Raw genomic sequence first — 27,913 nt, 5'->3', positions numbered from 1 at the left:
TTTTTATGCATCTTCAGTTTTTCCTGTCAAGTAAACAGTTTTGCCAGAAACTCAATTGAATGGTTTCTCTCCTGTATAACTTCTCATGTGTCTCTTCAGAGACTTGTTCAACTGAACTACTTTCCACACATTGAACTTCAACAAACAAACACGTTTCTTAGTCTATTTTTGAAAAAAGAAAAAAAAAAAAAAATTAAAAAAAAAAAAAAAAAAAAAAAATTGCGATATGAGATTTCATCTCAACGATACATATCGTGACGTTTTACTATCGCGAAATTTCGTGGGACGATATATTGTGACACCCCTACTCAATACCCACTGGCCCTCTAGCCCAACATGCTCAATACCCACTGGCCCTCTAGCCCAACATGCTCAATACCCACTGGCCCTCTAACCCAACATGCTCAACACCTACTGGCCCTCTAGCCCAACATGCTCAACACCCACTGGCCCTCTAGCCCAACATGCTCAATACCCACTGGCCCTCTAGCCCAACATGCTCAATACCCACTGGCCCTCTAGCCCAACATGCTCAATACCCACTGGCCCTCTAACCCAACATGCTCAATACCCACTGGCCCTCTAGCCCAACATGCTCAATACCCACTGGCCCTCTAGCCCAACATGCTCAACACCTACTGGCCCTCTAGCCCAACATGCTCAACACCCACTGGCCCTCTAGCCCAACATGCTCAACACCCACTGGCCCGCTAGCCCAACATGCTCAATACCCACTGGCCCTCTAGCCCAACATGCTCAACACCCACTGGCCCTCTAGCCCAACATGCTCAATACTAGGGCTGGGTTCAAAAAATCGATTCTCCGATTTTTAATCGATTTTCCTTTTAATCCTCGATTATCGATTCATATGTCCAGAGATCGATTTTTTTTTTTATTATTATTATTATTTTTTTATTTTTTATTTTTTTATTTTTTTTTACTAAACAGGCTAAAATATTGTGCTGTGTGTGGTAGTTGAAACATAGTTTCAAGTTGACGTTTAATTATGTTTGTAGTTGAAACAAAAACATAAATACTGTAGGCTACAAGAATGGAAATGTTTGATCATTATTAATATCTACTTTTAGAAATTATATAGGCTGAAATCAAATCACTGTGCATAATTGTGAAAGTGTCTTTATTGACAGATGAAAAGGCTGTTATTTACCCTTTGTCACCACGTGGTGAGAAAATATATGTGTAACTAAAACCATTAAAATTGACAACAGGTCTGCAACTTTTTTCCCCCATGTATCTACTTGGCTGGTTGGAAACCCCTGTGTTATGCCTGGTTCAGACTACACGAATTCAGCCCGATATTAGACCGATTTGGTCGTGCGCGACAGATTTTCAGCGTCGGGCCCGAATATGACCGTCGGGGACGACGATCGGCCGTCTTCACCTCTTGTAGTGTGACAGAATCAAAGACCAGCGTCGGGACCAGTCGGGACGTCTAGGACGCCTCACGACGCCCTGACGAAAAGACTGGCATGTCAGTCTTTTGGACATGGTTTCGCCTAGTGTGACACCCCGGAAGACAGGTATCAGGTCCTGGGGAGACCGCTCCCCCCTTATAGTTTTCATTTGCAGGTTAAACAACATGTCACTTCGCTGACAAGGCCTGAATTTTACAATATGTTTTGAAATAAATGTTTAAAAATCGATTGTGTGTTAAAAGCTTGTGTTACGTTTTCATTGGCGTTAATACACTAATAATTAATTTCAATGTCCGCAATTCAGTTGGTTGATGAAATCAATTTGTGGTGTGGGAGATTCCAGCTGTCAAAAGAAGAGAAAAGACTTGCTCCTGGCCAATCCCGGCGCTTGACTGCTGCGTAGGCGGGCACAGGTGGTTTTTGCGTAACCTATGTGCGATTCGAAATAACGCCTCCCCGCTCGATACAGATTTCGCCCGCTCCGCTCCGCTCAAAAGAATAAAAGAGATAAAAAGGCCAGGGTGTTTTAATTTGCGTTTAAACGCCTGGGCAATGGGCATTGCTCACTACAAATAACATGAGCTCAGCAGAGTCGGCTGCATGTTCGTTTCTCTTCCTTCTCGTCTCGCAGCAGCTGGCAAGAAAATAGTGGGCGTGCACATGAAGTAAGTTGGAGGCTGGAGCGGACATCACAGTGCATCACAGTAGAGCCTGTCACTCATCCAAATAACGTTAATTCTGCAAGGGATATATATAGCACCTGGATTACATACATGTTTCACATAGGGTTGTGTTTGGATTTCAATGTTTTATTTTGCCCAATATTGAAATGTTCTACAATTGCATTTTGTGCTAACATAAACATTATTTCTATCTACCACTTTAGCCTATTTAGGCTGATTTGGTTGCTATTTCTTGTCAATGTAGTGGCCTCAATGCATGCTGGGAGATTTCGTTCACAGGTCCGCCTCCCCGACGACCTGTGAACTCGCTGACGACAGCAGACGACATGATGACGGTGGCATACGATGCTCTGTCGGTGTTAAGTGAGAATACACTTGTAGTGTGGCCAGTCTCCCGACCAAGACATGTCACGAATTTATGGCAGTATGATGGCCTCGTCTGACATGGTGACATCGTGAACGACAAAAAATATCGTGTAGTCTGATCCTGGCATTACATAACTGGACAGTCATGTAATTCAGGGTACAGCTCAAAAACCACGTTTTTGTATCACTAACCAAATCCAATATTGAAAATTGATCGAATCGGAATCGAATCGAATCGAATCGAATCGAAATTAATCGATTCGCAACCTTGTGAATCGGAATCGAATCGATTCTTGAAATTTGAACCAATACCCAGCTCTACTCAATACCCACTGGCCCTCTAGCCCAACATGCTCAATACCCACTGGCCCTGCTCAACACCCACTGGCCCTCTAGCCCAACATGCTCAACACCCACTGGCCCTCTAGCCCAACATGCTCAACACCCACTGGCCCTCTAGCCCAACATGCTCAACACCCACTGGCCCTCTAGCCCAACATGCTCAACACCCACTGGCCCGCTAACTCAACTCCTCCTGCTGACAACACTGTGTCAACAGGATAGCTTCATATTTTAAAAGCACAATTCACCCAAAAATCTAAAATACATATTTCTCCTTTTACTGTACATATATATATATACTGTATATCTAGATTGTTTTGGTGTGAGGTGCCGAGTTTTGGAGATATCGGCTGTAGAGATGCTGTAGGGTGTAGTTCGGGCGAAAGAAAAAAGTTCTGTTCGGTCAAAAGAAAATAGTTCCTCCTAAACTGCTCACAACAAGGATTGTGGATTATCTTGAGTAATCGGGTCATGATTTCTGGAAAGAGACATTGCTGTTGAATTTTTCAAATGTATATACAGATCCTCTAAATCTCCGCCAAAAATTTGGCGGAGATTCAGAGGGAGTGGACTGAGGCTGGAGTCAGTCATAACCGAGAAGTAACTGCTGATTTTCGTCACACTATTCTAATTTCTTGAAATACTGTTTTGGGGTTTTTCTGGAGCTGTAGGCCAAAATTATGAAAAATGAAACGAATAAAGGCTAGAAATATTTCACTTTGTGTGTAATGAATCTATAATCTATGAAAGTTTCACTTTTTGAAAGGAATTATGGAAAAAGAACAACTTTTCCATGATATTCTAATTTTTTGGAAAGGATCTGTATATATATATTTTTTTTTGGTGCTTTGAGCACAAGCTGAGTGCCATCCAGTTCCATCGTGTTGGAGAGAAGGCAGAAATCTCTACAGCCGACATCTCCAAAACTCTGCAACTCAGACCAAAACTATCTAGATGGATAAAGAACAGGTAGAGGAGGGGGGGGGGGTATTTTGGATTTTGGGGTGAACTGTCCCTTTAAGTTTAAAGGTATTTCTTCTTCCTTGTACTCTGAAGCTGTTTCGTAGGTCTGTTCAACTCTTTAAAAAACCTGTGTGTGTGTGTGTGTGTGTGTGTGTGTGTGTGTGTGTGTGTGTGTGTGTGTGTGCGTGTGTGTGTGTGTGTGTGTGTGTGCGTGCGTGCGTGTGTGTGTTCCAGCTGTGCAGGTTCAGGCTCACCCCAGCCAGCAGCTGTCCTTCCACACGCCTGGAAACTGAAACAACATCCACAGCTAAGAGGCCCCCCCCCCTCCCCCCAAATCCATCCAGGAGAGAACCTACTGGACAGGAGAGAACCTACTGGACAGGAGAGAACCTACTGGACAGGCCCAATTCACACACTATCCTTCATGACGTATAGTCATCTGTCACTTCTCCCCCCCTTTCTGCCTTCTCCCCCGTGAACCAGGAAGAGACGAGTGTTGAGGCAGCCACACTTTCATTGACAAACTAACAGGAGGATTTTTATTGTGAAGAGAACAGATTTACAGCCACGATTTTTTGAGAGAGAAGACGAGTGAAACAGCAGAGCTGTGCCTGTGTGTGTGTGTGTGGTGTGTGTGGTGTGTGTGTGTGTGTGTGTGTGTGTGTGTGTGTGTGTGTGTGTGTGTGTGGTGTCTAGATTGGCCAGTGGAGCGTGGTGATGTAGTGTGATCACCCCGAGCTCTCTCGTCTCTCGCTGTATGACCTCTGTGTGACCTCTGTGTGTTTTTCATGGGGGGGGGGGTTGTATGTGAATGGGCCCTAACTCCCTAAACCCCTAAGCAACTTCCACCCACGCTCACCACACTCCCACACCCCACCACACTCCCACACCCCACCGCTCGCCCAGCAAAACTAACAATATTTTTAATTACTTTTTTAGTCCAGCTACTTTTAGCAAAGCAGAGGAAAGCCAGAAAAGGCTTTGGTTCTTAAAAGGCGAGTAGGGACTGTTCCCAAAAGGACCTGAAGAAGATAAAGCAGGACTATAAGGCATCTCCTGCTACAAACGTCTGGACACATGATTCTCTCTCTCCCCGTCCCTTACCCGACTCCCACTTCTCCTTTTGCAGGTGAAACCTCTTCATAAATAATAAAAACCATTGGAAAAAAACAAATGAAAAGTACACTTTTTAATTCAGTCTCAAGCAATGAAGGTGTTTGATGATAGTACCACATTGTTTCATGTGGTCAAACTGTAGCGGGCTTCAGGTGACGTAACACATGATCCTCTGGCTGTTGTGTTGGAAGTCCTCCACTGTGTGAAAAGATGATTGTAGGGCTGTAATGGTTCACAAAATGCATGGTTCTGTTCCATATGGCACAGTGCTGTCACGTTCTGTTCCATATGGCACAGTGCTGTCACGTTCTGTTCTATATGACACAGTGCTGTCACGTTCTGTTCCATATGACACAGTGCTGTCACGTTCTGTTCCATATGGCACAGTGCTGTCACGTTCTGTTCCATATGACACAGTGCTGTCACATTCTGTTCCATATGACACAGTGCTGTCACATTCTGTTCCATATGACACAGTGCTGTCACGTTCTGTTCCATATGACACAGTGCTGTCACGTTCTGTTCCATATGACACAGTGCTGTCACGTTCTGTTCCATATGACAGTGCTGTCACGTTCTGTTCCATATGACACAGTGCTGTCACGTTCTGTTCCATATGACACAGTGCTGTCACGTTCTGTTCCATATGACAGTGCTGTCACATTCTGTTCCATATGACACAGTGCTGTCACGTTCTGTTCCATATGACAGTGCTGTCACGTTCTGTTCCATATGACACAGTGCTGTCACGTTCTGTTCCATATGACACAGTGCTGTCACGTTCTGTTCCATATGACAGTGCTGTCACATTCTGTTCCATATGACACAGTGCTGTCACGTTCTGTTCCATATGACAGTGCTGTCACGTTCTGTTCCATATGACACAGTGCTGTCACGTTCTGTTCCATATGACACAGTGCTGTCACGTTCTGTTCCATATGACAGTGCTGTCACATTCTGTTCCATATGACAGTGCTGTCACGTTCTGTTCCATATGACACAGTGCTGTCACGTTCTGTTCCATATGACAGTGCTGTCACATTCTGTTCCATATGACAGTGCTGTCACATTCGGTACATTTTCCATACAGCAAAAAGCAGAAATGCCAGAGAAATTTCCTTGATTAAAAAAATGTACCTGCACATTCGGCAATTAATCTGCCCTAATTACCTATTTAAAAAAAATCTGTCTCCTTTACATTAGGTCACCTGCGGGGGTGCTCTTTACACTTCCTGAAAGAGACGTAAGATGACATAGCTGTGTAAGATGACATAGCTGTGTAAGATGACATAGCTGTGGCCCAACACAACTCTGCTCACTGCAGACATGAGTAGCAGGATGGATTCAAACAGCACAAATAAGCTCATCACATTACAGCAGCGTCTCTACTGTTCACTTTATTTTCTGGCCCCTTTGCTCTTCACCTTTAAGTCTCAGGTGGGCCTACTTTACCTGTGCAGGTAAAGGAGAAGTTCATTGATGTTGGACCTGCAGTATAATGTGTCTCCTGCATAACTGTAGTACTTTGGACCAACAGAGAATATTAGCTCCATAGTTAAAATCTCTCTTAAACCGGCTTGGTCAGACGTTCCTACAGACACAATTGGTCGTATCTGCGGGTGGGGTATGAGTTCTGGTCGCTGCACTAGCGCCTCCTCTGGTCAGTCGGGAGTGGTGTCTGGAGCCAATATTGTCTGAGGTCCACAATCCCCAAACCTCTACTTGAACTCTTGAGATTTTCAAAGTAACATTAAGGTGAATAGTCGAGTTGATAATCAAAGACTTTCATTCAAGACAAAGAAATTGGCTGAACATTTTGTTTATTGTAGTTATTAGAAAAGGGGAAAAAACAGTTCTCGTTCAAACACTTGAAATATTGAAATATGGACGTTTCGGTTGAGATAGCGGTAACCGTGGTAACGACATAAATACCGTGTAAAAAATAGTTTGTAGCTAATCATTTGTTCAGACATTCTCAGGAGTCGTCAGCAAATCCATAGTAAAGCTCATACGTATCATTTCAAAAATATTAAGAAACTTCTACACTACAAAATAAACCTTTAACCTAAAATATTAACTGCAATAGACTGTCACACGCTGATCAAAATGACAAAAACAAAGTTTTCTCCAGCTGTGCAGTGTGCTGGCAACCTCCCTGTGTGTTATAATGGACAGACTTCACCAGTTTCAGCTGGCATGAGGGGGAGGAGCTAACTTCACCTGTGTTTACACTGGCATGAGGGGGAGGAGCTAACTTCACCTGTGTTTACACTGGCATGAGGGGGAGGAGCTAACTTCACCTGTGTTTACACTGGCATGAGGGGGAGGAGCTAACTTCACCTGTGTTTACACTGGCATGAGGGGGAGGAGCTAACTTCACCTGTGTTTACACTGGCATGAGGGGGAGGAGCTAACTTCACCTGTGTTTACACTGGCATGAGGGGGAGGAGCTAACTTCACCTGTGTTTACACTGGCATGAGGGGGAGGAGCTAACTTCACCTGTGTTTACACTGGCATGAGGGGGAGGAGCTAACTTCACCTGTGTTTACACTGGCATGAGGGGGAGTCGATGATGACCCTTCAACTTCCATTCACTTTACCCTCAGTTTCTTCATGTCGTGTCAGTTATTCTATTCTATATTTCTACCCAACCTTAAAAAAAAAGGTGGAGATACAACAACCAAGATGACAGCTGAGATGATCATGGTCAGGCACTCGCAAGTCACTCCCTTATTGTAATTGTGGTGAAAAGTGGGTGTGTCCTGACAGATGACACCTATCCTGAAAGCGGGACGGTCCCGGACAAACCGGGTAGAGATGGGATATTGGTATCGGGACGGGGTGCCGATACTGATGTAATTCAAATATCGGATATCGCGTAACATAACATGAAACAGTGCTAGTAAGTTGTAGTGAGCTACTAACATTGGCAGTTCGCTAACTCAACATGTCCTTAGTTCTGCTGATATTTTAGTCTTATCAATAATTGGGGGAGGTGCGTTTAATTGTCGGTTTGTTGAAACGTTATTTTAATCATTTTTGAGTGGATCAATTGTTTTGTAAATATCTAATGGCCTTTATTAACTGTTTAATTTAATACTGTGTAATATTATGAACCAGGTAACTAATGCTATGAGTTAACAAACCAAATAGTAAGTGATGTTACAATAGCAGCAGCCAGCTACTACAGTATGTAAGACCTCTGGTATCAGTATCGGCAGATATCCAAATTCAGAATCAGAACTGGGGGGAAAGTGGATGTTAGGGTGCATCTCTAAAAGCAGAACTGGGGGGGAAAAGTGGATGGGTGCATCTCTAAAAGCAGGGCATCTGGTCACCCTAGGCTGGTCGTCCATCATACCTCCATGGTCCATCTGAAAGAAAACAGACATGCAGCGATTGGGTCAAAGTCGTTCAGTCTGCAGAGAAACGTGTGAAACGTGTGTGTGTTTAGGTTTGAACCTGCTGCTGGCTGATTGACATAGTTCCCCTCTTCATCATCATCACTGTCGCTCTCCTCGTCGTCAACATCCCTCCACTTCATTGCTGCTGGTGGAGACAAACAAGACTGATCCATACCAATACTGATATCACAACACCATCACAGTGACGAGGAGATGTTAGGCTACGTTCATACTGAAGAGATGTTAGGCTATGTTCACACTGAAGAGATGTTAGGCTACGTTCATACTGAAGAGATGTTAGGCTATGTTCACACTGAAGAGATGTTAGGCTATGTTCACACTGAAGAGATGTTAGGCTACGTTCATACTGAAGAGATGTTAGGCTACGTTCATACTGAAGAGATGTTAGGCTACGTTCACACTGAAGAGATGTTAGGCTACGTTCATACTGAAGAGATGTTAGGCTATGTTCACACTGAAGAGATGTTAGGCTACGTTCACACTGAAGAGATGTTAGGCTATGTTCACACTGAAGAGATGTTAGGCTATGTTCACACTGAAGAGATGTTAGGCTACGTTCACACTGAAGAGATGTTAGGCTACGTTCACACTGAAGAGATGTTAGGCTACGTTCACACTGAAGAGATGTTAGGCTACGTTCATACTGAAGAGATGTTAGGCTATGTTCACACTGAAGAGATGTTAGGCTACGTTCATACTGAAGAGATGTTAGGCTACGTTCACACTGAAGAGATGTTAGGCTACGTTCATACTGAAGAGATGTTAGGCTACGTTCATACTGAAGAGATGTTAGGCTACGTTCACACTGAAGAGATGTTAGGCTATGTTCATACTGAAGAGATGTTAGGCTACGTTCACACTGAAGAGATGTTAGGCTACGTTCACACTGAAGAGATGTTAGGCTACGTTCATACTGAAGAGATGTTAGGCTATGTTCACACTGAAGAGATGTTAGGCTACGTTCACACTGAAGAGATGTTAGGCTACGTTCATACTGAAGAGATGTTAGGCTACGTTCACACTGAAGAGATGTTAGGCTATGTTCACACTGAAGAGATGTTAGGCTACGTTCACACTGAAGAGATGTTAGGCTATGTTCACACTGAAGAGATGTTAGGCTATGTTCACACTGAAGAGATGTTAGGCTATGTTCACACTGAAGAGATGTTAGGCTACGTTCACACTGAAGAGATGTTAGGCTACGTTCACACTGAAGAGATGTTAGGCTACGTTCACACTGAAGAGATGTTAGGCTACGTTCACACTGAAGAGATGTTAGGCTACGTTCACTACGTTCACACTGAAGAGATGTTAGGCTACGTTCATACTGAAGAGATGTTAGGCTATGTTCACACTGAAGAGATGTTAGGCTACGTTCACACTGAAGAGATGTTAGGCTACGTTCATACTGAAGAGATGTTAGGCTACGTTCACTACGTTCACACTGAAGAGATGTTAGGCTACGTTCACTACGTTCACACTGAAGAGATGTTAGGCTACGTTCACACTGAAGAGATGTTAGGCTACGTTCATACTGAAGAGATGTTAGGCTATGTTCACACTGAAGAGATGTTAGGCTACGTTCACACTGAAGAGATGTTAGGCTACGTTCACACTGAAGAGATGTTAGGCTACGTTCACTACGTTCACACTGAAGAGATGTTAGGCTACGTTCACTACGTTCACACTGAAGAGATGTTAGGCTACGTTCATACTGAAGAGATGTTAGGCTACGTTCACTACGTTCACACTGAAGAGATGTTAGGCTACGTTCATACTGAAGAGATGTTAGGCTACGTTCACTACGTTCATACTGAAGAGATGTTAGGCTACGTTCACTACGTTCACACTGAAGAGATGTTAGGCTACGTTCACTACGTTCACACTGAAGAGATGTTAGGCTACGTTCACTACGTTCACACTGAAGAGATGTTAGGCTATGTTCACACTGAAGAGATGTTAGGCTACGTTCACTACGTTCACACTGAAGAGATGTTAGGCTACGTTCACACTGAAGAGATGTTAGGCTATGTTCACACTGAAGAGATGTTAGGCTACGTTCACACTGAAGAGATGTTAGGCTACGTTCACTACGTTCACACTGAAGAGATGTTAGGCTACGTTCATACTGAAGAGATGTTAGGCTACGTTCACACTGAAGAGATGTTAGGCTACGTTCACTACGTTCACACTGAAGAGATGTTAGGCTACGTTCATACTGAAGAGATGTTAGGCTATGTTCACACTGCTTTTTCACATTATGTGACTCAGATCTGAAACCCCCCAACCTTTTTTTATTATGTTTTTCTCTCTTTCTCGTGGAATCCGATCTTTCAATTCTGATTTGGGACACATCATTATGCGATGGGACAGTGAGGTGTTAGACCTCAAGTATTTTCTATAGGGGAACAACTTGAGAGGTAGCGTATGAACCGGTCTGTGTTTGAAAGCATATCGAAAGAAATGACTGTATTCTATATTCTCAAATACACTACTGCCGCATGCGCTGGGACGCGTCATCAGTGATGTTATCTGGGGTCGTTAGGTGTTTCGGGTCTGTCAACATCATACACCCTCGCCCAGTAGACCCAGCCGAGGCCAATTAAGACCCCGACTCGCGTCCCAGAAGCCGCTCACGGATCAGCCTTACTACTCTGTCTGCAACGTTGCCCGCGGGAGGGGTAAACGAGAACGCCCAATCCGCTGCAATAGAGCTAGTGCTACGCCGCAGTATTGGCCCTTCGGTGCATGGAGGATCTAGGCTCTGTGGGTTTTCTCCCGGCCGTGCTCCTCCTTCGTCTCACCAGACCCTCCCGTGGCAAAGGCAATCCAGAGGCTGAGAGAATACCTCAAGGACGCCTCAAGAGGGCCTGTGCGCTGCACGTCATTTACCTGCGTCGAGCACCTCGCTCTAGCCACAGAAGAACATGGCAGCAGTGTCAGAGAAATGTTGGGGGCCTTAAAGTCAAGTTTAATGGTCTGTCCATTTTATGGTGAACTTGACCGTGTTTTGGGTGATACATCTACTGCGACACCATTGCGAGTCCGTTCAGCACCGTGATCAGTTCACACTGGAATCTGATATAGGCCGCATTTTAACAGCCAAACAAAAAAAATCTGATCTGAGTAATCAATCAGAATTGAGCATGGACAATGCTAACGCCATTAGCGCCATGTTGTGGGATGTACAGTCAATTAAAAACACAGATTTGGGCGAACCTAATCTAACCAAAAATGTCTGCCTTGTTTAAAAAAAGAAGAAGGAAAACATAAAAATAAATTGGGCCACACTGAGTGACCGACTGCTAGAGTCACTTCCTGTTGCAGTGTTTGCTAGTACAATAACTGACAGGAAATAAACTTGAGTCCCAACTGTTCCTTGGTTCTAATGGATATTAAACACATAATATACGTTGGATATCAAAATATGCAGGGCGTATTTTCCTCACATGACCATATGAAAACATCACAACTCAACATCACAAATCTGTGTGAGCCCTGGGCTGAGGAGTGATACAGTCCATGGGAGTGATAGCCAAGTAATTACCCCACAAGCTCTCTGTCTGTCTGTCAGTCAGTCTGTCTGTCTGTCTGTCTGTCGTCTGTCTGTCTGTCTGTCTGTCTGTCTGTCTGTCTGTCTGTCTGTCTGTCTGTCTGTCTGTCTGTCAGTCTGTCTGTCGTCTGTCTGTCTGTCTGTCTGTCGTCTGTCTGTCTGTCTGTCTGTCTGTCTGTCTGACTGACTGTCTGTCTGTCTGTCTGTCTGTCTGTCTGTCGTCTGTCTGTCTGTCTGTCTGTCTGTCTGTCGTCTGTCTGTCTGTCTGTCTGTCTGACTGTCTGTCTGTCTGTCTGTCTGACTGTCTGTCTGTCTGTCTGTCTGTCTGTCTGTCTGTCTGACTGTCTGTCTGTCTGTCTGTCAGTCTGTCTGTCGTCTGTCTGTCTGTCTGTCTGTCTGTCTGTCTGTCTGACTGTCTGTCTGTCTGTCTGTCTGTCGTCTGTGAGGCATTATGGTGCTGTAGGACTAGTGCTGCATGTGGCAGTGATACTGTAGCAGCAGGGATGACAACTTCCACCTGGGCCAACCTTAACCTCACGTAGTCAGGCTCACTGTCGACGTTAGCAAGCTGCCAGCGACAGAGGGTCTGAATCACAAGTCTCTGAATCACACGAGACTTCCGGCAAAGAAGGAAGCCAAAGTTTGCAGTTTTAGTCGGCGTGGTGGTAGTCTGGCAGTGCCAGCCGTAGGTGGGTCTGACTACTGTACGTGAGACTAGCGTGGTGGTGGTTTGAGCCATTTCAATAAAGTTGATGTTTTCACCCGGTGTCTATTTAGCTGTTGCACAGATTCTGAATGCACCGCCCACGAGGTCCGTGGTTGGTCAATTCATGTGTCTGTCACCTATGCTTTTTTTTTTGGGTCATCTTGGGGAGCGGGCGTTAACCACTTTTGAGAGTAAAAGTACAAGTAATCTCATGATGGTAAATCATCTCTTAGTCCTCTGTGACAGTATTCTTCTGTGTGTACCCTCTAACACAGGGGTGGGCAACTATTTTTCATGGGGGGCCACATGAAAAATCCAGATTGTTGCCGGGGGTCGAACAAATATTGTCATGCCGTAACCCAGGGATGGGCAACTTTGATGATAGAGAGGGCCACAAAAAAAGTCCTCGCTACCAGATTTTGCTGAGGGCTGAACGGCGCCAGCGCGAAAAAACTTGGGGCATTTGAAGCCAGGTTTAGAGGAATAACTAATTTTAAATTAACAGTTGTGATGTCATTATTCAGTCTTAACCACCAATATTTGATCCTTTTCTCACTCACTCCTATGTCACCACACTCTCCCTGCAGGGCTTGAAATTAACTTTTTTCACCACCTGCCAATATGGCTGCTAGATTTTAAAGTTACCAGCCAATTAGAATTTCCACTATCCGAAATGTTTTTCTTGAAATAAACCAGAATATGAGTGTGTTAATTTAAGCATAAGTATCAGTAAGTGGCCGGGATTCTCAAAGCCTGTGTTGAGGGTCACACGAACATGCACTCTTGAAGCTAAATAAATCCAAAACCAACAAGTTAATTATTTAAATTTCTACCTCAATGTAGAACAGCCATTTCTTACACATGAGATTACTTTTGGCCTTTTAGTCATAAAGATTATTGAAAGATATTCCATATTCCAGACTGAAATGCTATAACAGAAGAATATTGGCCAGAATGACATGAACATTTGGACACTTATTCAGCGGGTATCTTGCATGTTGCGTTCAGGTGCACTGTAAAAAAAAAAAAATGCAATTCCATCGCGGGCCACAAAGGGGGGCCGTATGTTGCCCATGTGTGCTTTATAGTAACGTTCAGTCATAACTCATTTATAATTAAGCCCATAGTTAATGAACTAATCATGTACAAAACACACACACAGTCACATATTTTATATACTGTATATGTTGTAAGCCTAATTTTTGCCATCACAGCTGCTTTTTACATGTATGGGATAATACAGGCTAATATACAAGGTGTCCCAAGCTCTGAGTCATTATAAACTCAATTAGCTACAGGAGCTAATGTTCACATTCAGTCCTTGTATATTTCTCTCATGTGTTCATCATTCATTTCCTCCTCTGTGTGTGTGTGATTGAGAAATGAGATGCAGGTGGTGTTCATCCTAATTGGCCTGGTCAGGTGTCAGATTGCTGCTGGCTGATTGGCTGGTGGAGAGCATTTAAGCCAGCTGATGCCATCCTGTCTCCCCTTGCTCTCCTCATTCCCAACGATGATGGCTGCTGTGCTGACTGCTGTGTTCTGTCAGGTAGGAACTGTGTGTAGACCTACTTTAGTAGTTCTGCAGAACTTTATTAAGATGTGTCTTTATCTTGGTAGACCTGTGCAGTCTAAACTGTAAATAGTTACCTTCCAGATCTACACTTTTGTACACTGTAAATAACACTTACCCAAGTAGCAGAAAGTAGGGGGAGAAGCCATTTAGTTTTTTGTAACATTTTCTCATGTTTATTTTGTAGGAGCTTATAGGTAAGAGCTGTGTCTCTTATTTAATCTATCATTTTCTTTTCTTAGGTAAATTTAAGGTTGGGGATTAGTTTGATTGGTTAGTTGTGTTGGGGCCATGCTGTGCTCTGAAACTAAACCTGCTACTTGTGAACTTGTGATGGTGGTTTGGCTGATCATCCTTGGGAGTGGGCAGAGTGGGGGCACTTTTGTGTTGCGGTCCGGTTCCCCGAGGCCGGTTCCTAACATAATTGGGTGCTCGTCCGCTTTTCTCATTCGTCAGCACGTCGTCTGTGTGTGTATATATATATTTTATGTTTGTCTGGTGGGCAGTCTTTGTGCAGGTGGTAAATGGTGTTAGTCAAGGTGCCTTTGCATGGAGCTGAGGAAGCTCATGGTGGTAAAGCTGGTGGAGATGTTTGGAGGAGGAGCCGGTCAGAGGGGACCAGTAAGACTGAGGAGGGGCGTGACAAGGCAGGGCCGTCAGTAGCACCGTTTCTCCTCTTTCTGTGTAGACTGCTACCCTACAAGAGTCTCCGTACATAGACTTGCCTGTGACTCTGACTCCCAAGCCGTCTAAATCAGCGATACAGACGTATTTACAAGTGTCACAGAAACATTTCAAAGCCACATATTGAGAAGAAGGGTTCATAGCTTCTCGACGTCGGGGTTAGAAAGCTCGTCGCTGCTCATAAATGCCTCTTTTCATCTGAAGTCTGTGCTGGTGATATTTTTTTACAGAGCTTTCGGCCAGAGTGGCGCTGTTGAGCGCTGTTGACGGCTGGGAGCTCTAACCTGGAAAAAATATCACCAGCACAGACTTCAGATGAAAAGAGGCATTTATGAGCAGCGTCGAGCTTTCTAACCCCGACGTCGAGAAGCTATGAACTCTTCTCAATATGTGGCTTTGAAATGTTTCTGTGACACTTGTAAATACGTCTGTGTCGCTGATTTAGACGGCTTGGGAGTCAGAGTGACAGGCAAGTCTATGTACAGAGACTCTTGTAGGGTAGCAGTCTACACAGAAAGAGGAGAAACGGTGCTACTGACGGCCCTGCCTTGTCACGCCCCTCCTCAGTCTTACTGGTCCCCTCTGACCGGCTCCTCCTCCAACAAACGTCTCCACCAGCTTTACCACCATGAGCTTCCTCAGCTCCATGCAAAGGCACCTCCATTTACCACCTGCACAAAGACTGCCCACCAGACAAACATAAAAAATATATATATATGACGTGCTGACTAACGAGAAAAGCGGGCGACCCCCTAATTATGTTAGGAACCAGCCTCGGGGAAGGGGACGGCAACACAAGTGCTCCCACTCCCAAAGATGATCAGCCAAACCACCTTCACAAGTAGCAGGTTTAGTTTCAGAGCACAGCATGGCCCCAACATCAACAAATCAAACTAATCGCCAACCTTAAACTTACCTCAGAAAAGGATGGATTAAAAAAAAAATAGACACAGCTCTCACCTATAAGCTCCTACAAAATAAACATGAGAAAATGTTACAAAACTAAAGGGCTTCTCCCTCCTACTTAGGTAAGAGTTATTTAGTGTAAACAAGTGTAGATCTGGAAGGTAGCTATTTACAGTTTGGACTGCACAAGTCTACCTAGACAAGGACAGATCTTCAAGTTCTAAAGAACTACCAAAGTAGGCCTACACACAGTTCCTACCTCACCTGACACAACAAAGAGTCAGCAGCGCAGCCATCATGGTTGGCAATGACAGCAAGGGATGGCATCCCTAAACCCATTCAACAATGCAGAAACAAGAAGTTGGTGAAATGTAATGTTTGGGGCTATCATTCAAAACTCATTTAGCGACAGAATTTAAACGTTGGAGTCTTCTTCATGTGTTCACATCATTCCTTTCTTCAGTGTGTGATTGAACTATGAGTCCACTCATTGTACTACTAAATTGTAACTATGTTGACTCTTTGCTGTGTTCTGTCCGGTAGGAACTGTGTAGGTCTACTTACTTCTTCAGAACTTACAGATGTGTTATCTTGGTGGACCTGTGCAGGCTAAACTGTAAATAGGTAATTCCAGCGCTACACTTTTGTACACTAACATCTTACCCAAGTAAAGTAGGAGGGAGAAGCCTTTGTTTTTTGTAACATTTTCTCATGTTTATTTTGTAGGAGCTTATAGGTGAGAGCCGTCTTTTATTTAATCCATCCTTTTCTTAGGTAAGTTTAAGGTTGGGGATTAGTTTGTTGTTGGGGCCATGCTGTGCTCTGAAACTAAGCCTGCGACTTGTGAACTTGTGATGGTGGTTTGGCTGATCATCCTTGGGAGTGGGAAGAGTGGGGGCACTTTTGTGTTGCGGTCCGGTTCCCCGAGGCCGGTTCGTAACATAATTGGGGGCTCGTCCGCTTTTCTCGCTCGTCAGCACGTCGTCTGAGTATGTATGTATATATATATATATATATATATATATATATATATATTTTATATGTTTGTCTGGTGGGCAGTCTTTGTGCAGGTGGTAAATGGTGTGCATGGAGCTGAGGAAGCTCATGGTGGTAAAGCTGGTGGAGTTGTTTGTTGGAGGAGGAGCCGGTCAGAGGGGACCAGTAAGACAGAGGAGGGGCGTGACAAGGCAGGGCCGTCAGTAGCACCGTTTCGCCTCTTTCTGTGTAGACTGCTACCCTACAAGAGTCTCCGTACATAGACTTGCCTGTGACTCTGACTCCCAAGCCGTCTAAATCAGTGATACAGACGTATTTACAAGTGTCACAGAAACATTTCAAAGCCACATATTGAGAAGAAGGGTTCATCGCTTCTCAACGTCGGGGTTAGAAAGCTTGACGCTGCTCATAAATGCCTCTTTTCATCTGAAGTCTGTGCTGGTGATATTTTTTCCAGGTTAGAGCTCCCAGCCGTCAGAGCGCTCAACAGCGCCACTCTGGCCGAAAGCTCGGTAAAAAATATCACCAGCACAGACTTCAGATGAAAACAGGCATTTATGAGCAGCGTCGAGCTTTCTAACCCCGACATCGAGAAGCTATGAACTCTTCTTCTCAATATGTGGCTTTGAAATGTAATATTTAATTGAAGCACGCATCTCTGCCTGTCTGAAAGACATTGGGGCCTGGATGGTTGCTCACCACCTCAAACTGAACCTAGAAAAAACAGAACTTCTCTTTCTCCCTGCCAAAGACTCCCCTCTGACCGACCTCTCTATCACCATCAACAACTCCATAGTATCTCCCTCCATAACAGCCAAGAACCTCGGAGTCATACTTGACAATCAATTATCCTTCTCCCCTTTCATTGCTGCCACCGCACGTTCCTGCCGCTTTGCCCTCTATAACATCAGAAAAATCCGTCCATTTCTCACCATAGAAGCATCACAACTCCTGGTTCAATCCCTTGTCATTCCCCGCCTTGACTACTGTAACGTTCTGCTTGCCGGTCTCCCTGCCTCCACTATCCAACCACTTCAACTCATTCAAAATGCTGCAGCCCGTCTGATTTTCAATCAAAACAAATTTTCCCATGTCACCCCCCTCTTCCGTCATCTACACTGGCTTCCCATCCTGGCTCGCATTAAATTCAAGACCCTGGTTTTAGCCTACAAAGCAGTCTATCAAACAGCCCCTCCATATTTACAGCCACTGGTCAGTTTCCAAACCTCCTACCGCTCCCTCCGCCCCTCCACTAGTGCAGGACGTCTCGCCCCTCCCTCCCTGCGCGGCCCTACAGGTGGCGCACGAACGAGACTTTTTTCAGTTCTCGCCCCGACATGGTGGAATGAGCTCCCCCCTGCAGCTAGAATGGCCACATCTTTGCCCATATTTAAAATAAAATTAAAAACTCATCTATTCACCATCCATTTTCCTATCTCTCCCTCTGCTGTTCATACACTGTAATAATCTGCACTCTTGATCATTTTTATCTATGCATATTTTTATCATGATCACATATTGTCTGTTTTAATCTATTTCCATTATTCTGCTATGTTTAATTGTGTGATGTATTTTAATCTGTTGTACGTCGCTTTGGATGAAAGCGTCTGCTAAATGACAATAAAAAAAAAAAAAAAAAAAAAAAAAAAATGTTTCTGTGACACTTGTAAATACGTCTGTATCACTGATTTAGACGGCTTGGGAGTCAAAGTGACAGGCAAGTCTATGTACGGAGATCTTGTAGGGTAGCAGTCTACACAGAAAGAGGAGAAACGGTGCTACTGACGGCCCTGCCTTGTCACGCCCCTCCTCAGTCTTACTGGTCCCCTCTGACCGGCTCCTCCTCCAACAAACCTCTCCACCAGCTTTACCACCATGAGCTTCCTCAGCTCCATGCAAAGCCACCTTGACTAACACCATTTACCACCTGCACAAAGACTGCCCACCAGACAAACATATAAAATATATATATACACACACTCACAGACGACGTGCTGACGAATGAGAAAAGCAGACGAGCACCCAATTATGTTAGGAACCGGCCTCGGGGAACCGGACCGCAACACAAAAGTGCCCCCACTCTTCCCACTCCCAAGGATGATCAGCCAAACCACCATCACAAGTTCACAAGTAGCAGGTTTAGTTTCAGAGCACAGCATGGCCCCAACACAACTAACCAATCAAACTAATCCCCAACCTTAAATTTACCTAAGAAAAGAAAATGATAGATTAAATAAGAGACACAGCTCTTACCTATAAGCTCCTACAAAATAAACATCAGAAAATGTTACAAAAAACTAAAGGGCTTCTCCCCCTACTTTCTGCTACTTGGATAAGTGTTATTTACAGTGTACAAAAGTGTAGATCTGGAAGGTAACTATTTACAGTTTAGACTGCACAGGTCTACCAAGATAAAGACACATCTTAATAAAGTTCTGCAGAACTACTAAAGTAGGTCTACACACAGTTCCTACCTGACAGAACACAACAGTCAGCACAGCAGCCATCATCGTTGGGAATGAGGAGAGCAAGGGGCGACAGGATGGCATCAGCTGGCTTAAATGCTCTCCACACAGTAAAAACTCCTGGGCTGTTTGTGTAAACATATAGTTGGTCTATTCACCTGGGTCAAGTATTCTGGGCTAGCTGTGGTACTATAAACACACTCTTGGGCTGCTCATAGCCCAATATGATTGGGTAAGAGGGCTTTAAGGGGGTATTTTGCGGTTGGACATCTGGTTGGGCTACTCTGGCCCATGTCCTGGTCCATTCATTTTCCCGCCGGCCCCTCAGTCCAGTGGAATTTTCTGGAAGCAGCAGCTTGTCTCCCTCCTCTCCCATATTAAGAAGTGAGCAGGATTTTACGGTAGGTTATATGAATACCTATTTATATTATTTTTAAATAAGTTGTGGTAAAAGCATGAGCTCAGTTCACTGATGGCATCATGGGGGATTTAGTGGCTTTCATTCTGTGTGTAACGGGATGTAGAAACACACTTCAAGGCTGCTACATGTCCAGGAGGCCTGACAGTAGCTAGCCAGTAGGCTACCCCCTCCCTACTGTAACCTAGATCTGGGCACTGCTGTCGACTCAACACAGCTTATGTGAAACTGCCATGGGTGTAGCATTACATAGCATAACTGCTATGTTTTTAACTTTATGTTACCGGTTCGCATGTTGTGGAGTGGATGGGAACTCTGTGGGTTTGGCTCCACGGTAAAAACAACAAACAAAACAGCAACACATACGTTATTGAATGGATTTTTGTTTATCAGAGAGGAACAAGGCAAGCTAACTAGCTAACGCTAATTTTGGCTAGTGACTGACTTGTCTCTAAAAAAAACGAGTGGACAAGCTTTTTTACTTTTGTTAACAATGGTGATTCTGCCCTGCAGTTGGAGACTACCTAATGCTACAGCAGTCCGAGATGTCTTGAATGCGGTTATTTGAGATGGGTGAGTAACATTAGCCAATTTATAATTGCAAGAGGCTGATGTTAACGTTAGCTAGCTATGACAATAAATCGGGTGGGGAGTAGATAACCTCAGCCTTTAGCAACTTTGCTAACGCTAAATGTTTAGCAGTGATTTTATGATCTAGACGATACAAACAAGGTATTGATCATATAACGTTATGGATTGTTTTCTGATCCAAGGAGTCAGGAGGTGGGAAGACATGTTTTAGTGGAGGAAAAAACAGCTGCAAGTAATGTATTTAACGCTAAGTAGCGCTACCATCATGTTCAATGAAGCCAGCCTTCCCTATTTGGCTGGCTAGCTACAACGTGAACGTAACTGCAAGGAGGAAACTCTTTAGGATTATTATCAATCCCGTTTTTTGATTTAAAGTTGGAGTTGGTGGAAAACCTGGGATTGATGCTTTTTGGCGTGGAGAGTGCATGGTCATGGGCCAGGAAGTTATCCACATCACCACATCAAGGTAACGTTACGTTATTAAAAATATTCTGGCTGGCAGTGTTTGTAGCTAGTGCATGTCAGTGACATACAGTATGCATCTGCCAGGCTGTGATGCTGTTGAAGTTGGTTGTGTGTGTGTGTGTGTGTGTGTGTGTGTGTGTGTGTGTGTGTGTGTGTGTGTGTGTGTGCTGCGTGTGTGTGTCTGTGTGTGTGTGTGTGTGTTGCGTGCGTGCGTGCGTGCGTGTGTGTGTGTGTGTGTGTGTGTGTGTGGATGATGTAGACTAGCCTATATTTTGGGGATGGTATGGACAGATATTTGGTTTAATGATATGTTGTGTACAACATGGACTTAAGCATTTGGATGTGATGTGCCCCCTTATGACATCACTGATGACATAGTCAGTGCGTGTGTGTGTGTGTCCCCTTATGACATCAGTGTTGACATAATCAGTCTTATGCCTCTGTGTGTGTGTGTGTGTGTGTGTGTGTGTGTGTGTGTGTGTGTGTGTGTGTGCGCCTGATGACATCACTTCCAGTTGAGTGACATCACTTCCTGCACGAGTTGCACCTCGGGGCGAGCTGCAGAGTGAAGTAATTGGCGGCAGCTGGCATTTTTCGGGATTGGTGGTGCTGAGCAAACCCGAGGGGCGAGGGGTCCACCCGCTATGCCGACCACCCGCAATGCCGACCACCCGCAATGCCGACCTTAGGTTTAGGCGTGGGGGTGGGAGAGGCTAGGTTTTGGGTTAGGGTCTGGGGGAGGTTAGGTTTAGGCATGGGGGGAGGTTAGGTTTGGCTTGGGGGCTGGGAGAGGTTAGGTTTTGGGTTAGGGTCTGGGGGAGGTTAGGTTTAGGCATGGCATGGGGGGAGGTTAGGTTTGGCGTGGGGGCTGGGAGAGGTTAGCTCCACCGACACGCTGCTCGCCGCCTCGCTCAGCTGGTTCTGCTTGTGGGCTATCGGCATTGCGACCTGTCGGCACTGCGGCCTGTCGGCACATAGACGCGGCACCAGGGGCGAAGGGACACAGACGGGACCACAACGGGGGGAAACAGCCCTTGGAGTAAGCACAGGATCAATGCTCTCAATGCATCAGAAAAGGAGAGGTCATCTCCTAGATCCTGAATCCTTGCGTGTGAGTAATCTGTTAGCCTGGCCAGCTGACTCACTCACCTGTTCTCTCCCTTCCAGTTTGGGCTGCCGAACGAGCCGTCATCGTGGAACCCTGTGGTCAAGATAGGACTCCCGTTGCTCGCCATCCCCATCTCCAAGCGCTATCAAGCGTCTCCAGGCGCCATCTCCCTCTCAAACGCTATCTAGCATCTGCAAACGCCATCACCAACTCCAAACGCTATATCTAGCATCATCAATGTCATCGCCCACGCAGGACGCACAGCCAACACGCCGCAGGTAGGTAAAACTACAGTATACAAAAACTGCTTTGATGTAGTAATTTTACAAAGTTTCAAATTAATTCCTGAATTTTATTTTGTTAATAACAATCTCATGAGTAATAGTTGTTTGTCAAATTGTATTTGCCATAAAAAATGTTTAGAGTGATAACACGTTATAGACTAGAGGCTATTTTGCACGGATACAGTATATAGGTGTGCCTTGAGATTTTGTCTCGCCCCTTTGGGTTCGCAAACCACTGCCTGAGACAACATATTACTACCGTTTCAGGCACCTCAGTTGCAGCTCCGAACTGTGCCCTCCCATCCCACCAGTTGTGACCCACTCTGCATCCTCACTCAGACTCAGGAAAGGCCAGTTTGCCGACCTGGCTGCCACAATCAGGTCCTGGGAGGACGACCTAAGCCACCCGCCCATTCGCAAAGAGAATGCCCAAGGGAAGCCTGCTACCGCCTGTGTTCCCAAACTGTCCTCCAGAGACGCCATTGGTAGGTTTTTCCCCCAGTCGTCTTATTCCTCAGCACAAATGGACAATAATGTTATTTCTGTGTCCGTGTCTATTTCAGTGAATCAGATTTTTATTCATTACTTTATTATTACTTATGTTAACTTTATAATAGTTTATTTGACTACCAGCTCTATTATGAGAGCACAATGCTTACTGATGCATTTCATAAACACTGATAAACTGTATACTGTACAACAGGCTAGACAGACTGCAGTTCTGCGGGGGTATTGCGAGAAAAACGGCAATAGGTCTTTAAGCTTATTATTATGTCCATTAATTTTGCCTAATGTCAACATTGTTTGAGCATAAATAGCCCAATCTGCGAACCCAGAGTCTTTTTCGGCACGTAAATAGACTCTGGGACAGCCGTAACTTTTTTTTAGGATTCCTGTACAGTGCGGATCTTCCGCCCGGGACTTCCACTTCCGCGCAGCGGTGCCTTTTAAAAACATACATTGCGTCGCTTTTATTTTGAATACTAAATGTCAAAATGTGTATATAATATATTCACTAGCGTTCAGGAACGGAACTCTTATATTCACCGGTACAACAAAAGTGCACTGCGCGGAGGCAGAAGTCCCGGGCGGAAGATTCACGCTGTACAGGAAGCCTAAAAAAAAGGTACGGCTGTCCCAGAGTCCCAGATTGTGAATAGCCTAACCTACTTACTCATAAACTGTAGGCACGGAGCATTCCTCCTGTTGCAGTCGTGGATCGTATAGGCTACTTTTTTACTTTCACTTATGCCTTTCACCTTGCTGTGTGAGGTGGTTTCCTCTTTTCTTTTTTTAATGAATGAGCTGAGCTTCAATCTGTCTTCCCGCGGGGACTTTTTAAGACAGATGTCGATTCGGTGCTATGACTACCTCCACTGGCGGAACGAAAGGCGTAACAAAATGACACTCTATTACGTTCCTGTGACTTTTAGACAGGAGGCGAGGCGTAACGATGCCACAGTGATTGCGGCTTTCACAGGCTGTGTAAAAGGGTCTTAGGTCTGGAGTAATCTCTGGGCTTCTGCAGCCAAGCAAAGACCAACAGATGTAGCCTATAGAGGGGGAAAACACCGCCTACCTCAAAACTTCACTATAGAAAAAAATAACAACATTGCAACAAAATCAGCATCTGTGTATGAATTTCTAAAATCCAATATAACTTAGGCATAGCATTACTTCAACGTAACACATATTACAGGCACATTGCTAAATGTGCTTGAGAAATTAAATGGTACAAAGAACTGAGCAAGTACAAACAGGGATGCAAACACCGTGCATGGCGATTTTTTTCCCATGTAAATTTAGGTTGGTATTTAGGTCTTTTCCTGGGATGCGTTTTGTGGCAGGCTGATTGCATGTTCCTTTGCATCTACATTAAACTAAGATATAGATTTTTTTCTTTTAATATTTGCTTGGTTATTTTTGCAGACATTAACATTTTTGGTGGGCTGAGCATTGCTTGTGCCTCCTTTTGGATTCAGTTCTGTTTGATGTCAAATGTCTCTTTTGTGACGTCATGCACGTAGCAGTGTGAGCTGTGGTTGGTCTAATGTGGGGACAGACAGACAGATAAATGCCCTCACTAGCTAATCATCTATCATCTATATTGTAGATCATCTCTGTCCTCCTATCCCTTCACTCTTCCATTCTCTCCTCTTTTCTCCCCAGAAGATGCAATGTACACTGAGCCCTGGGAGGAGGACGGTGCGCCTTTGAAGAAACAGAAGCTTCTGGAGCTCTGCAAGTTCAAAAGTGGAGACGAGTGTCTGTACCAGTACCATCACTCGACAATGCAGTGCAAGTGAGTTTTTTAACAAACAAAAAAGGGACAAAGGCATTTTTTTTTAATCACTCAAGGCATTAGACTTAATTTAATGTGGAGCTAAATTGCTTAAAAATTTATTAATATTGATGTCTTGTTTTTCTTTCTGTAGGACTTTTCCCACCTGCAAATTTTGGGATAAATGCCACTTTGTCCATCCGAACATGATGCAAGGTGCACCAAGCCAGACTGTCCTTTCACTCATGTCAGCAGCCACAAAAGCACAGTAGCCTCTCCGCCCAGGCCAGGTGAAGTCTCATTCTTACTGTGACTAATACTACTACTAACCCCTGGCTCTTTGTCAGGAGATCACACATATGAGATCACACATATGAGATGACACAGACTCATATTTTATGCCTCCGCTGGCGATAGCTGAGCCGGAGGCATTATGGTTTCGGGTTGTCTGTACATCCGTCTCATGTTCGTTAACGCGATATCTCAAGAACGCCTTGAAGGAATTTCATCACATTTGGCTCAAACATGCACTTGGACTCAAGGATGAACTGATTAAATTTGTGACCTAACAAATGCCATTTTCTACCTCGTTAACGCAATATCTCAGGAACGCCTCGACTGAATTTCATCACATTTGGCTCAAACATCCATGTGGACTCAAGGATGAACGGAATACATTTTGGTGGCCAAAGGTCAAGGTCACTGTGACCTCACGAATGCCATTTTCAAGCTCGATGCAATCTCTCAGTAACGCCTGAATTTCTTCACATTTGGCTCAAACATCCAAGTCTGGACATGCATGGATGTCGACTGCTCACTTGTTGGCGGAGGCATATATCCGCAGTGCGGTCGTTCTTCTAGTTAGAAATGTGTGTTTTATTCCTACTCATGCCTTCACTCAGGAAAATATACAAGCATTGGAGGGGAAAAAGTGCATTCCAATAAATGTTTTTCCTCTTGTCTGTTTGCTGCCCAGTGTAAACGCGATGGATCTACCTTCTACCACAGTCACCACAGCTGTGCCTCCGAGACATGCCCTGAAGTGGACTAAAACTCAGAGCAGGTGAGCAGAGCGGGGATAATGCAGACAACCCAGTGATTTCACCATCATGGGGAAAAAGATGACAACGTGCCAGACGTGCCATGTTTCAGGCCACGGCATCGAAACAGTGACTCTTTGATGGAGGCTGTAGATGTTTGTTTCAAGACCTTCTTTGTGTTTGACATCAATTACACCAAGCGGTGCCTCCCCACCTGGGAATTTCTCCAGCATGCGGTGTATCATATTGACGGACATGAGACCCCATCTGATTCTTTAAGACAAGTGTTTTCAACCTGCACCTATATAGATATAGATATAGATATATATATATCTATATATAGATATAGATATAAATATATATAGATATATATAGATATAGATATTGATATATAGATATACATATTGATATATAGATGTGTGTGTGTATATGTGTGTGTGTGTTAAAGCAGTGATTCTTAACCTTTTTCATATCAAGGACCCCTAATTCAGTCCACATTAGATGTACAGACCTTAGATGTACACTACAGAGATGTACAGTCTCTTGAACTCAAATCTGAGAATGTTTTTATTGTCAGATATCATTTTGTCCAGAAGCCCATGACGGTATGTAGGTAGAGAGAGAACAGAGAATCTAATCTAAATACTTGCAGTATTATACTTTCTCTAATTGTGTCAACGTCTTGTAAATGAAATAATGCTGAAGTTTAACAATTCATCAGTTATAACTCCCTCAAGGACCCCTGGTGGTCCCCAAAGCCCACGTTACAAACAGATTGATACATTTAATTTTTTTAATACACTGATTTTATGCTATGCTTATGCTATTCACTGTTTGTGTTTAAGAAGCTGTTCCATCAACTGGTGTTTTTATATACAGCCATTTTGCAAGATACTGAGGGAAGTAGATATACTGAGATTATATGCATCCAAACCTGAGCAATGTGATTTGTTTGTTGGTTTATTTAGCCTGCCTGTATACACAAAGCCACATTAGAGGTACATGGCTTTGTGTGTACCCTTGTGCAGCTGTACATTTTGTAAAATGTAATTAAATGCACATTTACAGTGGCCTTTTTTGTATAGTGTGTTTGTATGATTATGGGAAATTATTATTAATCAAACAAAATAATATTTGTAATAATAATAATAACAATAATAATAATAGTTATATAATAATAACTATTATTATTATTATTATTATTATTATTATTATTATTATTATTATTATTATTATTATTATTATAGCCCAGAATATGGGTAATGTTTAACCCAGCAATAAAGTTAATTTCACTCAAGGTTGGGTCAAATGAACACCCCAGCAAATAGCCCAATGTATGGTTAATATAACCCAGCAATAGAGTTAATGTAACTCACTAGGTGGGTCAAATGAACAACCCAGTATTATGGGCTAAATAGTAAAACCCAGCACCTGGGCTAAATCAGCCCACCATGTGTCCTGTCCAATAGTGACCCAGGGGGGGGGGATAAGGTTGGGTTGTTTTTTAGCCCAGTAGTTTTAAGACTGCACCAGCCAATCAGCCAGCAGCAATCTGACACCTGACCAGGCCAATTAGGATGAACACCACCTGCATCTCATTTCTCAATCACACACACACAGAGGAGGAAAGGAATGATGAACACATGAGAGAAATATACAAGGACTGAATGTGAACATTAGCTTCTGTAGCTAATTGAGTTTATAATGACTCAGAGCTTGGGACACCTTGTATATTAGCCTGTATTATCCCATACATGTAAAAAGCAGCCGTGATGGCAAAAAATTAGGCTTACAACATATACAGTATATAAAATATGTGACTGTGTGTGTGTTTTGTACATGATTAGTTCATTAACTATGGGCTTAATTATAAATGAGTTATGACTGAACGTTACTATAAAGCACACATGGGCAACATACAACAACTGTGTGGCCCGCGATGGAATTGCAAAAAAAAAGTTTTCTTTTTTTTTTTTTTTTTTTACAGTGCACCTGAACGCAACATGCAAGATACCCGCTGAATAAGTGTCCAAATGTTCATGTCATTCTGGCCAATATTCTTCTGTTATAGCATTTCAGTCTGGAATATGGAATATCTTTCAATAATCTTTATGACTAAAAGGCCAAAAGTAATCTCATGTGTAAGAAATGGCTGTTCTACATTGAGGTAGAAATTTAAATAATTAACTTGTTGGTTTTGGATTTATTTAGCTTCAAGAGTGCATGTTCGTGTGACCCTCAACACAGGCTTTGAGAATCCCGGCCACTTACTGAAACTTATGCTTAAATTAACCCACTCATATTCTGGTTTATTTCAAGAAAAACATTTCGGATAGTGGAAATTCTAATTGGCTGGTAACTTTAAAATCTAGCAGCCATATTGGCAGGTGGTGAAAAAAGTTAATTTCAAGCCCTGCAGGGAGAGTGTGGTGACATAGGAGTGAGTGAGAAAAGGATCAAATATTGGTGGTTAAGACTGAATAATGACATCACAACTGTTAATTTAAAATG

General features: G+C 43.8%; 3 protein-coding genes across 7 annotated transcripts in view; 2 read left to right on the top strand and 1 right to left on the bottom strand.

Annotated features, from left to right (window-relative positions):
- atxn2l (ataxin 2-like) overlaps positions 1–4,931 on the top strand; it is a 63,103-nt gene extending 58,172 nt beyond the window's left edge. Inside the window, 1 exon segment of the mRNA XM_083650244.1 lies at positions 4,025–4,931. Within this exon segment, the coding sequence (XP_083506370.1) occupies positions 4,025–4,083 (59 nt within the window). The 3' untranslated portion in view covers positions 4,084–4,931.
- A 2,939-nt stretch (positions 4,932–7,870) lies between these two features.
- lat (linker for activation of T cells) overlaps positions 7,871–27,913 on the bottom strand; it is a 57,024-nt gene continuing 36,981 nt past the window's right edge. For 2 of the 5 annotated variants that reach the window (XM_083649005.1, XM_083649008.1), the window contains exons 13-14: positions 8,370–8,456; positions 7,871–8,281 (exon numbers count right to left, since the gene is read on the bottom strand). In XM_083649005.1, the coding sequence (XP_083505131.1) occupies positions 8,247–8,281; positions 8,370–8,456 (122 nt within the window). In that variant the 3' untranslated portion in view covers positions 7,871–8,246. The remainder of the gene's footprint in view (positions 8,282–8,369; positions 8,457–27,913) is intronic. The other 3 variants (XM_083649007.1, XM_083649009.1, XM_083649006.1) reach the window with 2 other exon arrangements.
- On the top strand, positions 22,014–24,387 carry LOC310787838 (uncharacterized protein; the record flags this gene model as incomplete). Its single annotated transcript, XM_083649304.1, has 3 exons — positions 22,014–22,075; positions 22,349–22,566; positions 24,251–24,387. The coding sequence occupies exons 1-3, from the start codon at positions 22,035–22,037 to the stop codon at positions 24,385–24,387; spliced, it is 396 nt and encodes a 131-aa protein (XP_083505430.1). The 5' UTR covers positions 22,014–22,034.

The sequence above is a fragment of the Poromitra crassiceps genome (assembly GCF_964638095.1).
Source record: "Poromitra crassiceps genome assembly, chromosome: 13".
Classification (NCBI taxonomy): Eukaryota; Metazoa; Chordata; class Actinopteri; order Beryciformes; family Melamphaidae; genus Poromitra; species Poromitra crassiceps.
Note: the sequence above shows the minus strand (reverse complement) of the source record. Positions and strands in the feature narration are given on the sequence as shown.